Below are 13,346 nucleotides of genomic sequence, written 5' to 3' on the forward strand. Positions count from 1 at the left end.
AATATACCAATCTCCGATCACAAGTTGACGGACTTTTTACGCACCAATCTGGATAACTTGGACAATCTGACTTCTCTCGGTTTAGGGAACTTACAAGGATTAGGAAACGCCAATAAGGACCTATTGGCGCTGCACAACGGCGCATGGCCTTTAGAAAGTGAAAAGGGATCCCGGTCATCGTCTTCAAATTCGGAAGGTGATTAAGAATTCGCTGCATACGCGCGGCGTAATGCACACTTTTAACGTTAAAATTAAGTTTAAAAATTAACGCGTGAATCTCTCTACTTTCAGGTGGTCAAGAGAAGATTGTGCGTACTTTTGCAGAAGTGATGAAAAACATGGCAAGAATGAAAGCTTGCGTACGGCCGGCAATGTGCAAGCCGTACGGCAAACAATCCGAGGCCCTGCAAAAAAGTAATTCTCAATTTTACCAACTGTTTTTCGTTTCTCCTTTTCCTTTCGTTCTCTGAACATTTATTGCACTGTAAAATTTTATATAAGTTTTCTTTCTCAAAGTAGTTTACAAAGATTTTCACGTTGCTTGTTCCCAATTGCAGCACTGGTCGATACAATACAGCTTGTACAATCGTTGAGAAGCTTCTTGCCGCCTCCACACATACCAGTCTCGAGCTGGAAAAACGAAGATAAACACCGATTAGATCACACCGGTACCCCTTACCTGTCAACGTTGTAAGTAATTTTACTGGGACTACTATCTTTAACTCTATTGCTAATATATATATATATATATATATATATATATATATATATATATATATCCTACTATATACATTCTATTGGTTTTCTTAACAGAAAAGCTGGCGGGATGGAAGAATTATGCGAGCAGCGTAAGCTAGACTAACTGTCGTCTTCGCTTTACTCGCGACAGACCAAGTTTCGTCTTTTTGCGCTCTATGATGTTCTAGTCACAAGATGTTTATTGATTAGCTGGGTGTTTCGTATCTAAACAACCCGATGGATTGCTCAAAAAAGTTGTTGGCGTTTAGGACTTCAAATACTAAGAGACAAAATGAGTCATGCGTGGACTGTGATAAACGTGGGTAGCGTGAAACAAAAAGATTTATATGTAGGACTAAATTCTCACACCGCGTCATCTTAGGGATTCTTAGTAGCTTTATTTCATCGCTGTAATTTGATTTCATATTGTCATTGCTCTCGATCTGCCTATGGGGCTTATTCGGAAATAATCTATCGATTAATCCCGCGATTATACCGAAAGCCCAGCGACTGAGTTACGTAATTTACGATTACGTCAATTACATAAACAATGAATATTCGATATGAATAGCATTTATATTTACCGATTTAATAATTTGCCGTTTGTGTTCCAATAATTACTACCTGATTAATAACATATAGGGCTTTTTTATATGTATAAAGCTGTTATGTAGGCGTATAAAACTTAAGTCGAAATGAGAAGCAAAGACTAAATTGGTCTGGTACAAAAGCTTTTGCTGCTAATCGATTGCTACTTCCACATTCGCGGCATAGGTGCATAAAGAAAGAGTTGACAGTTTTCTCGATTATTGAACTCGTTATTTTGTTTTTAACTTGTTTGTTAAATATATATATTCTTTAGAACTTTAAATTAACATGAATCGAGTTATTCGATTAGCGAAATAATTACTGTGTTCAACTTATGTATACAATTTATATGTATACACATACATATATGTATGTATACATATTTCCTTTAAAAAGATTTATATATATGCGTTATTATTTATTTTTAAGGGTGAGATGAACATATATCATTGTTATTTCTAATACTGTTCGTTGAACAAGCATGCGTTACGAATGTTAAAAGATTTGTAATAAGCTCCATGGGCAGTATATGCGGTGTGCACGTAAAAAAAAGAAATCATTGGTCAATTCATATAGGTATTTTTTAAAAAAGTAAATTATTTCTTAATATATACGTAGAAAAGGAAAAAGAACGAAATTGTTATGAAAAACTTTTAAGGGGGTGTGATTTGCACTGACGCTCAAAGACTTCACCGTGCACTAAGTATTATTACGCAGAAACGTTTTTACTCTTGCGAGGGAAACTGCAAATTAGAGGAATTGCATTTGTGGCTTCGATCGAACACTTCCTCGGGCAAACGGCATATCGTATCGGTTGCAGGAGTAAAACCGTTTCCTACTCGGTTGTTATATGCGCATATAAGCGGTATGATAAAATGTTTCCTTCTTTCTCGATAATGTAAAGTTACAAGACGTTCGTCTTTGGATGTAAGCGATAAATGCCGTGTATACCGCGCGAATGCAAGATCGCGCGCGCGACACTCGAATGCGTGAGCTCTGTTTTGCGGGCTGTGTGTATGTGTCTGCAAGAATGCGGAGTTTTGGCTATCAAATAGCAAAATTTTATATGAATGCGCGTATGTTGAAGATGTCTTTCTATACATGTATCTGTTATTATTTACTACACGTATGCAGCGAATGTGCCGATCGATTACCAATTAGGAGTCGGATCCATGATTTGAAAGACTATGCGAATTTTTTATTATCTTTTGTTCTGTTATTTCTTTGTCTTTTTTTTTTTACAAATTATTGCTCTCTTTCATGTCATTTCTTTTATTTTATTCTGTATCCTATTGTGTTCGAAAATGGGAAGCATGCGGAGATACGATGACAATTAACAAGTCTGGAGAATAATTCTCGACAGTGATTCTTTATTTGTTTATTTTTTCCACGGCTATTATAGCTGTTTAAACGAGTGTAGATCCGGCTTCTATAGACTGCGTTTTTGTTGACATACATATATAATATATATATATTGACAAGAAGGCTGCTGCAATATGGTTCATAATTCGACGATAACTTGTTGCACACCAAAGTGTATTTCCAATAACTAGGTGGACTTATTTCTTATAATATTATATATTATTATCAAAAAATGCAAACGTAACGTCGTATGTTTGTATCTCGATCGGTCGGTCCGTGTGATCAACGCAATTAAGCATATCCATGACTAAGTCGTTGCAACTTATGCCAAATAGAGAAAAGGGAGCGCGGAAACAGAGTCTGACGGGATAAGGGATTGGTCAAATATACCAAAATAGAATTTGGAAATATACGTTAGGGGCTGCGTCCGAGATAAATCTTACGTTATCAATGATTTGAATACTACAGCACAATTGTTCAAAATGTGACGGGGAGTTGTGCGTTTATTTTTTTTAAAGCAAAAGTTGCAGCACTGCAGCAAGTTTCTTTATTCTTTGCTTTACATTCGCTGTATTTCGATAGCGTCGTCATACACTTTATATTATAGATTAAATTATTATTAAATTCTAAAAACATTCGTTTTCCATTATTCGTTTTGCGATTTTACCGCAGTTGCTGCAACTGACGCCATAACGTGCAATAGTTTAATATTCTCCTTTGTATACACCGTCCATTTATACTATTTTAGATAATTAGTAAGATTTGATTTTAAAGGGACGTTCTCTCGAACGGAGTCGAGCACATCAGGAAAGGGTTAGGAAAAGGGCAGATTTCGTTTCCGGATCTCGTTACTCTCGCGCCATATCTATACCATAGAGACCGTGTACATGTTTCCGCACCGAATTCGACAGTAAGATGATAAACGATTGTAAAATGCGCACCGTTGTCGATCCGTCGTTCCCTTTTTAAACTCGGATCGCTAATTGATATTCGTACACCAAACGCTAACCGCTGTGTCTGCACATTAAGCTCGTCGTCGCTTGCCAGTATTGCTCTTCTGTATTCTCGCATAATTCTAACTCATGACAGCAATTATTAAAGTTTTTACAAGTGTGAAAGACACGCCTGGTATCACTTTCTTTCTCTCTTTCTCTCTGGCCCCCGTTATATAATCATCCTTAAATATTATACACAGCCCGCTCGGTTTCGAGCCCTAAAAGTTCCTTCGCAGCGAAACATCGTCGTTTACCGCCAACTCGCAGGATCGTGTACTAACTGGCTGCGCCTCCAACACGAAGACCACGTCGTTCAGGAAGTAGTACGACTGTCCTAGATCGCCTTCGCACAGGTACGGCAGTTTGCTCCAGGCGAGGCATCGCAGACCCACCGGGGCGAAGACCCGGTCGATCAGACTGGCTATCTGAATCCCGAGCTCGTTCCCTCGCACCGGTAGGTACTCCGACGGTTTGTGATTATTCCTCTCGCCGACCTCGACGTACGGACTGAACGGCAGTACTAGGGCGACGACCAGCCTGCCGCCGGGAGCCAGCGAGGTCCTCAATAGCCTCAGCAGGGTGTTTGGACGGTCGCAACGATCGAGAAGGTTCAAGCAGAGGATGACATTGTAAGGACCGGCCTCCTCGTGCCATCTCTCCACGTCGAGTACTCTGCGAAAGAGAGAGGAACTAAAAGGCACGTTCAGGAAAAGATTTTCTGTATCTCGTGCAGATTATTCGGATATTTGCAGTTCTCATATTTTTAGCGTTCCATAGCACTATACTCTTTTATTTTTATTTTATTTTAAAAGGAAATATACTAAATTATAAGTGTAAAAAGAGGAGGAAAGTACAAAGAATGTTTAGTAATTGAGATTCCCTGCGTTAATCGTGATAATTCAAAATTACTTTTTTAATTGACACCGACTTGATAATTTTAATTTTATAAGTTTTCTGATTTTCGCCCGCTTTCTATGATTGCTAGTCTATCATGAAAAAAATCGTCGAGAAGTTCCCCGATGATAATCCGAGATTTCACAAAAGGTCGCGGAGTCCATCGCGTGTTTGGTAGCAGATGCACGTGGCAGCCGAGCTGAGATTTCTCCTTGGCCAAATAGTTTTTCGGAAATGCAGGACATCGGCTAATTTTACCGCGGAGCGGACGGGGAGGATACCCGGAGATAGTCGGGAGTTCTATAAAACGAGTTACGGGATCCGTCGCGTCCCACGGACGCTCATTTAAAATTCGAGTGGCGACCCGGCGCTGAGAGCAACTCGGGGCGGCGTCCCCGGTAGTGGCGTCCGCTCCGGTCCGCCCGCTCCGGGTGTAAAACCACCGTAAACTTCTACTCCAATCAATTCGGCGCAATAAACTTGTTAGTGGCGCATCGTGTTGAGAATATTACGTATCGACACGAGCGTCGACAAGTGCCGCTTTATGCATCGGTCCGTCGCGCCGCGTTGCGACCGGACGGCCGGCTGGCCGGCGCGAACGCGCGACCGAGACCGGCCCGGCTCGCCGATCAATTATCTTATCTCACTTTATAATGAAGCCCACGTTTTTGAGATAACCGTAATAACACCGCCCGTGATGGCCCCTCAATTCGCTCGGGAACGGCGCGCATAATTGCACGCGCTTATATTATCGAGGATCCGTATCGCGTAACCGCGAACCGTGCTCGCCGATCTCTTATTGATGCGATTTGCGCTACGTTGATTTGCATAAATTCGATACCTTCCTTTTTCTCGGCGTATTTACTCTCGTCGTAGATAATAGAGGACAATTATACATTTAATCGCAAAACAAAAGAAAAAAAATCACGAAGAAAACGGATGTCGGGAGAGATTCTCGCGACGAAAAGATCGATTCCAAATTGATTACAGTTGTTAATTCATAAGACTCGATAATTCATAAACAATGAATGTTGGGATTTTAAGTAATTTCCTCCGGGGATTGAAAATGTCGAGGGAAATGTCGCGAATGCGGCGCTTTAAGCTGTGATGAGGATAAAATGTGTCGCGCGCGAATCTACCGAGCGTGTGTCGCCGTTACGAGAAAATGTAAATGCATGCACGTTCAAGGAGCGAAGATTCCACCGCCCACCTTTGGCCGCACGTATTCGATTCAAAGAATGTAATCTGTTTCGCGTTCTCGCATATGCGACTCCGCGCGCTCGCAAGGGAGCTTTGCAGTTGAAAAATTTCCACCCAGCCAGTAAAGATTCCTCTCAGAATATTCAGATCGAATCGCCTTTGCATAAGCGCGCGTACAACGGTTGCAATAACGCTTGATTTCAGAAATATTCCCGTTTCTTGATTACAAAAATATGCTAATTTCAGGCGAATTAAGTTACACGCCGCGCATTTTGTACATAAATTCCAGATACTTGCTAAAAATAGTAAAAATAGTAAAAAGAATAGATTTGCAGGAATCGATAAGCTTTTAAAGCTGGTCTCGGTATGTTAAATTTTAATCATCAAATGGACCGTTGTAGTATTCGTAAATTGTATAGTTCGTAACAATGTCGTACATGAACAAAAAATGTATTAACAGCATTAGATCTAATTGGAAATAATTTTGTTAATTCAATAACAGTATTAATAAAAGAAATACTTATTTTATTAAAACCAGAACATGATATTGAATTAACAAGACTATTTCTAATTAGACTAATGCTGTTAATAACATTTTTTTTCATATGTATAATTTAAAAAAAAGTACGGGCGTGGAAGAATAAAGACGGAGCTGCTACTTGAACGAAATTTACATACGTGAACTTTCTCTTCGCCAGAGCCCACCTCATGGGGGGTGAGATATCCGTGGCGTACACCTTCTCGAAGAGATGCGCCACGTGGGCGGTGGTTGCGCCATCACCTGCCCCGAGGTCCACCAAGGAATGCCAGGGACCCGTGAAGCCGCTCGCGTCCATTAGCTTTTGAAATTGCTCGCTGGAGAACACGTGCATGGAACCGCGGCCCAGTAGTCTGCGATAATATGAGAATTTTTCATCATTGTAAAACATCCCTCTCAGAGATAATTTAGAGTGAGCTGTTAAAATTTTACGTCGTGTAATGATATGAGTAATGTTTAAGTACTTTACAGGACTATTTATATACCTAAGACGTAAATAGCTAACAAAGAAGCTAACAAGGATAATAGATACGTAGTAGATACATAATTTCGTGTGACAATAACTAATAGATTACAAATCTTAAATTATTATTTTTGTTGTTCATGTATGTGTCGAATTAAAATTATTTCTGTACTTGTAAAGTAATCCTCATGATACGTGTTTTGCTTAGGGATTTAAAGCCTTCGAAAATTACATTCTACCTAATCTCGTTTTACCAAAACAACGGCGTAGAATTTTAGAAAGAGACTGCTTGAAATAAGTGTTAAATCTGTCCGCAATATTTAGATTCAAACTTATGATGAGAGTATTAAGGTACAAGTTGTGTGCAAGTTGATGCGATATAAGCTCGCTTGGACGAAGGCTGTGCTACCAGCGTTATCATTAGGCGCTTTTACTGCATATTACCGGCCGATAATGCATCTTCATTTCGCCATGAAACTTTACGAGCTCGAGCACGGGCTTAATTAGGCTCGTTATGTGCGCATAATCGCCGCGTGTCCCCGTTTACATTCCGTCGTGCAATTTTACCGGAAAGCAGTATACTCCAAAGATAGAAGAGGCGAAATCGAAGATTATCGGATTTGTCTTATTTTGTATCACGTCGTAATCAACGTAAGTATCAAAAGCGATTCTAACTGATACGTATAATTATTTAAAAGTCAACAGCGTAACAGATTAAGTTCACGTTGGGGTAAAAAAAAATTTACTTCAATTTGACGTACAGAGAATTTCGTCCTTTGAGATAAAAACCGATCGGGCATCGTGGATCCATTTGTTAATATAGCTAAACTTAAATCGAATTAAATTTATTCAAACTTATGTGTGTTTCATTAATTCTTACGATCTTTTACTTCTCGGATACAAACGTACAGGAGGGGGAAGGAAAGCATGTCCCGATCTTGCGGTTCTTCGCTATCTATCGATCGATCCAAAGAACGAGCACCTGCATATAGAAATCGAATCCCCGAGGCATCTCCGCGGCAGCAGGTTGCCCCGCGGAATTCGTCGATGTCATCCGGGATGAATGGGGAGGGAGACGAGAGAAAGAGAGAGAGAGAGAGAGAGAGAAGGTAAGAGCTCCGGTGAGCGGAGCAGGGGGGGGGAGGGGTACGGCTCGCTTCCACCCCTATCCCTCGATTTCTCCTCCGTGTGCGGAGGCATCATGAGGGAAAAAGGGGCGGGTTCATTTGAAAATACCAGAGTCGTCGCCGGCGTTGCGCGGCGCACGGCGATCCATCAATGCCGCGGAACGCGGGATTTTGATCGTGAATTCGGTTACCCCCCCGGCGTTATAAATAAGGCGATGGTGGTCCGCGCGGAGGCCGGTCCTCCCACCCCGCTTTCTCTCCTCCGTCCGATTCCGATTCTGCCTCCCTCCGCCCTTCCTTTCTTTTTCCTCTTTCGCTTTCCTCTTTCCTTCTTCCGCGCCGCTCGGCTATGGCCGGTGCCATCAATTAACGAGCACCTTCTGGCCCCATTGAATAATAAACAAGAATAAGAAGGAGATGGAAGAGGGACAGAGACAGAGACGGGGAGACCCGCGGACCCGGTTGGCGCATTGTTCGTAGTATCGTCCGGCTCCTCTACCTTGTTCCTTCTTTCTGCGGATCCTTAAGTCACCCCTCTCTCTCTCCTTTATCTCCCTTCCTCCCGTCTCTCGGAGCTCACCTTCGTGTACGTCGCGCACGGTCCTCTCGCTCCTGTTCTTATTCCTGTTTTCTCTCCTCGTCCCTCTTTCTACCTACCTCACCGCCCTCTCGTCTCCTTTTCTATCTCTCTCTCTTTTTCCCCTCTTTGTTTTCTATCTTTCTCCCTTGTGCACCTACCCTCTCCTTTTCTGGGCTCGTTTCCATTGTCAGCCATCCAGCACCACCACCGTCTCGGTGCAGTCACATCGTCCTCGCAACTCCTCGCAGCCTCCGCTGCGAGACTCCGAGCGGAAAGGAAGGAAAGAGATGCGAGTATTAGAAGGAGGAAAAGGGACCCCGTGCACGTACACGCGTGTGCGTGTGGTCACGGTGATATATACGCGCGGTCCACAAATCAGGTCCGTAGATCGCAGCGGCTTCGTCGGCGGCGCGAGCGACAATTAATTCGCCGCTTTTGCTCTCCCGGTTCCTCTTCCCCCGGGGGCCCCATTGTATGCGCGTACCCGCTCGCATACAACCCTCCCCTTCCTTCTTTTCTCGTCCTCCACGATTCGGAACACTTCCTTCTCTCTCTCCCTCTTGGATTCTATCTCTGCGCGTTCTGTTTTATCGGAGACCACTAGGGCCCTTTTTGCCTCGTTTGGACTCGACGGAAGGGATGGGAGGGAGAAGGGCCAGACTCCCGACCCGTAAAAGCGCGGCTTTAATACGGGCCCGGCGTCATGCGGTCTAGCTATGCGGCCATGCCGTTACGAGCCTTAAAAAGGAGCGTCGAGAAACGCGAAGCAATTATATGTCGAGATACGGGGTGGCCGGTATCTCGATCACATCAGCTGTCGGTGTTAGAAACCTGTAGGAGATGTTAAGCTTGTTACAAAGATCTTTTTTAGATTGTAAAAGGACAAATTGTAATTCTTTCATTTTTCTGGAGCGCATGCAATATAATTTTCAAATATTTATGCTGTCTATAATTATCAGGCGAGGAGAGGGGGAGAAGAAAAATATAATCACACATCAATTTCTGACAATTTCAACAATTTAACTTCTTATTATCAAAATGACAAGAGCATATAAATTATGTAAATATTTTCATAAGTATTTCAAAGTTATTTCAAGCAATACTGATCGATCGGCACTTTAATGTTCGTAATTAATGATGCAGCTCTATATTGCATATTCGGGAAACCTGTATGCGATCGCGTCCCGAGATGAGAATCAAAATTAAGCTCGACAAACATCCCGTTCATTAATACTCTCGACGCGCGGTCGTCTCCTCACGTGTAGAGAAGCCGGCTGGATGGCGAAATCGATTTAGGAGGAGACGCCACGGACATCGATAGTCCTCGCTCGCCGGCGGCGAGGACAGGATAGCGCCGTGTACGCCCGATAACGATCTCCCCGCAGGACGATTATTTACAATTCCAGCCACCCACTCTCGCGGCCCGGGTCGTGCTTCAATTTTTGTCGCCGAGCCAGGCACACTGTCGGGTGAGAGCTTGAAGCTCGGGGCTTTTATCGGAACGCGCGGCGCGGCGAGAAAGGGGGAGGCTCCCCCCGCTCGCACGCGGGGCCCCACGATCGTAAAATAGCCCGGAGGGCGAGAGAGCGAGCGCGAGCGGGTAGTGTTAAAGAGGCGCTCGGCGGAGGATCGTTTACCTAATAATAGCAATAATATGTAAATGCGATGCGTATCGAGCCGCCATCGAGAGAAGGGACCGCGCGCTACGACGCCATTGTTTGCAAATCCTTGGTCGAACGAGCGATCCAGCGAGATCGGCACCGTTGGAGTCGGGCTCTTCTGCGCTGCTCGCGATGCTTGCGATTTTCTTTTGCGCGCGAATCTTCGGTGAGTATTTCGCGCGAGCGATATTATCTGCGATCTGCGAGCGGCGCACGGTACATTAAAGATTATTAATTGAAAAAAGTGTGTCAAAAATAAAATGAATTACTATTGTATTGATTGTGTGCAATAAATAAAATGAATAAAATGAATATATGCATGGAGGGGTAAAAACCACAGTGGTGTGTCAAATTTTTACAAATATTTTTTCGCGTGCATAAGATGCAATTTATATATTGTATAGATTGCATCTATGCACGCGAGAAAAAATTTAAAAAAATTTGACTTACACCACTATGACTTTTACGCCTCCATATATTTTGCGATGAGATTGGCTTGGAACACCAGAGCATATCTTTTATTTTAATGAAACATATCTTTTTACCTTTCCAATTTAGTTGAGATATATGTTTAAAAAAGGCACATGTTTTATACATTTTTCAGTGTTGATCTCGTATCAATATGTAATACGCAGTACGTAGTTATTATATTTATAGATTACATGTTAAGAACATCGCGTGTTAGGATTATACATTTTAAAGGCTTATAGAAGGTGTGCGTGTACGTGTGTGTGTACGTATATGTAGCATGATGATAACTCGATTGGATCTCGTCACGCTCGAGAATACGCGCGATTCGGACGATCATTACGTATTCACGTTATTAAGCGCGCGAACGAAATGTAATTCCGTAATACGGCGCGGGGATGGAACTTTTCAGAGTTCGTCCTGAATGGATTAATGAACCGAGTGACATGGGATCTCTCCTCTCTCTCCCTCTCCTTGATTGGGGCAACACTTAAGGAATCTGGCCAGTCATCTTTACCTTCGTTTGTCGTCGTTCTGAACGAGCAACGAGCCGCATCCTGACCTTTCTCTCTCTTCCCTCCTCTTTTTTTCGATGTCAATTCTCTCGTCGGTTTCTCCGATACGTTCAAATTCCCTCTATATCATCGGGTGAGATTGCTTTTCGAGATCGTTAATGCACTCGCGTTATCGCTGCTTAGTACGAGATACAAAACCGCACACTTGTATTTATCGATGTTATTCTATTCCACGCAGCCGATAATTTTTAGCGAGGCTTAATGTATGAATTATGTAAAGAGTTAACATTGATTTTTTAATCAGTGAGATTTGATACATGTTTCGTATCGTAACTTAATGTTTTAATTTCAGCGTTATGTCACAGCGATAATTAATCAATATTTTTTAATTATCGATTAAACTACTAGCTAACTACTAACTATTACGAGTTCAGCGGTAGGACCGTGTTAGGGAGGAGAGAGAAGAATCGCTCCTCTCCACTACATCTTATGCGGAATAAAACTTGGAGCCGGTAAATTCTCGCGATATTACTTTCCTTAGGTGCATTCAATCAATGTCCGCCAACGTGAAAAATGTATTTCGAATCGGAGAAAGCAAAAGGACCGGGGAAACTCGGAAAATTTCATAGATCATTGGCCATCGCCGAATGCAAGAGAGAAGTTATCGGGAATTCCTCTTAAAAGATTTCCTTTGAGGTGTAACGCACTTGCGAAACAAGTCATAGCTTTTGCATTGAGAAGTCGAAAAATTGCTAATTACGCGCGTTCTCCAGAACGCAAAGCAACGTTCGTTGATGACTTTACTTCCTTTCGCTTGTTAATTAAAACTGATAAATTCGTCGTTAAAAAATCTGAAAATCATGGAGATGGACGTCGTTTTTAAGTTCAACGCTAAACAGTGTAAATGTGCTGGCGCAAAACGTAAGAAGGCAACGTATGGGAATACTCGCGGCAGTTCGCCACGGCGCGGCGATGTCGTGGGGCTAGGTGAAAGAACGTAAAAGGGATGCGCGCGAAAGAAAACGCACGAGAAAGGAGCCGGAGGATCCTTCGCCCTGATATCATTGCGGCTCATCTTCCCCGTGCCTTTTTCTCTCTTTCTCGCCGCGATTATACAATCGACGTTAGCCTCCCCCACGCGCGCATCCGCACACGGACGGAGATGGTAGAGAGCCACACAGGCGCGCGTAACAAGAACGACATGCCTCGCGCGACGTGTGCGCTCTCGTAGTGACAATGTAAGTGGAGTCTTCGGCGAACGTCGGCCACCTTCGTCGGGTCGACTTGGCGAGGGAGAAGGGAACGGCAAAGAGGGCGAATTTATCTCGCAGGGACCCCTCGCGCGCGCGGCGGGGTCCGGTACCGCGGGGGTGGGGATGTCGCGGTGCGGGAGAAAGAGAGAGAGAAATGTGGCGAGACACATGGACCGATCGCAGAATCGACGGGGAGGGGGATGAAGAGAGAGGGATGGCGAGAGGGAAGGTACGAGGAAGGGAGCGAAGGGAGCGAGAGGGAACCGACGTGTATTTAGCATTCCCCATACCGGCATAGCGTCTCGTTAGCTGTCTTCTCTCCCTCTCCCTCTCTCTCTCTCTCTCCCTTTCGCTCGCGCTGCCTCCGCCGGTCTTTCTTCGTTGATGGAGCACATAGAACGCGCGGGTACGAGTCCGTAAGATCCGAGGGGGTGGGCGCAGGGGTGAGAGGGCGCGCGGGGAGGGAGGCGTACGAACATCACTCGAAGCTGGGGATGCTGGGTAGGCGTGGACCATGGACCACCCTGTCCACGGCGGCTGGAGGGGAGACCACGCCACCGCGGCCGTCGAACGGGAGGGCAGACGGGCGGGAGGCATCCAGGGGTAACGAAGGGAGGGGTGAGGGGCGCCGTGGACAATAATAATTATTATACACGGTGGAGTTTTGCAAATGCTGTCCTTCGAGGGTGGCTGGCGACGTGAGGCGGGAAGAAAGGGAGGTCGGTGGACGGAGTAGGTGCCAGGAACGGCCGCCCGCTATCTCGCCCGGTCGCAAGCGGGGGCGGCGGAGGAAGGATGAGTGGCGAGACGCGAGGGAGAAAGGGGGACGGGGGGAGGGAGGCGAGTGATTCTTAAACGGGATCGTTATGCGAGTCTTTCCCGTGCTCTCTTCCTTCTCTCCCGTGCTCTCTCTACGATTGCCTCGTTCCCCTTCCCCTTCTATTTCTTGCTCTTCCCTCATTCC

General features: G+C 44.3%; 1 protein-coding gene across 2 annotated transcripts in view; it reads right to left on the reverse strand.

Moving 5' to 3' along the window:
• Window positions 1-421: 421 nt before the first annotated feature.
• Window positions 422-13,346, reverse strand: part of LOC139823327 (protein-L-histidine N-pros-methyltransferase) — a 36,055-nt gene continuing 23,130 nt past the window's right edge. Inside the window, exons 3-5 of one of the 2 annotated variants that reach the window (XM_071795762.1) lie at window positions 6,456-6,668; window positions 3,965-4,355; window positions 422-630 (exon numbers count right to left, since the gene is read on the reverse strand). In XM_071795762.1, coding sequence (XP_071651863.1) covers window positions 511-630; window positions 3,965-4,355; window positions 6,456-6,668 — 724 coding nt within the window. In that variant the 3' untranslated portion in view covers window positions 422-510. Of the gene's footprint in view, window positions 631-3,937; window positions 4,356-6,455; window positions 6,669-13,346 lie in introns of both variants that reach the window. The other variant, XM_071795761.1, reaches the window with a different exon arrangement.

Source organism: Temnothorax longispinosus, chromosome 12 (assembly GCF_030848805.1).
Source record: "Temnothorax longispinosus isolate EJ_2023e chromosome 12, Tlon_JGU_v1, whole genome shotgun sequence".
Taxonomy (NCBI): Eukaryota; Metazoa; Arthropoda; class Insecta; order Hymenoptera; family Formicidae; genus Temnothorax; species Temnothorax longispinosus.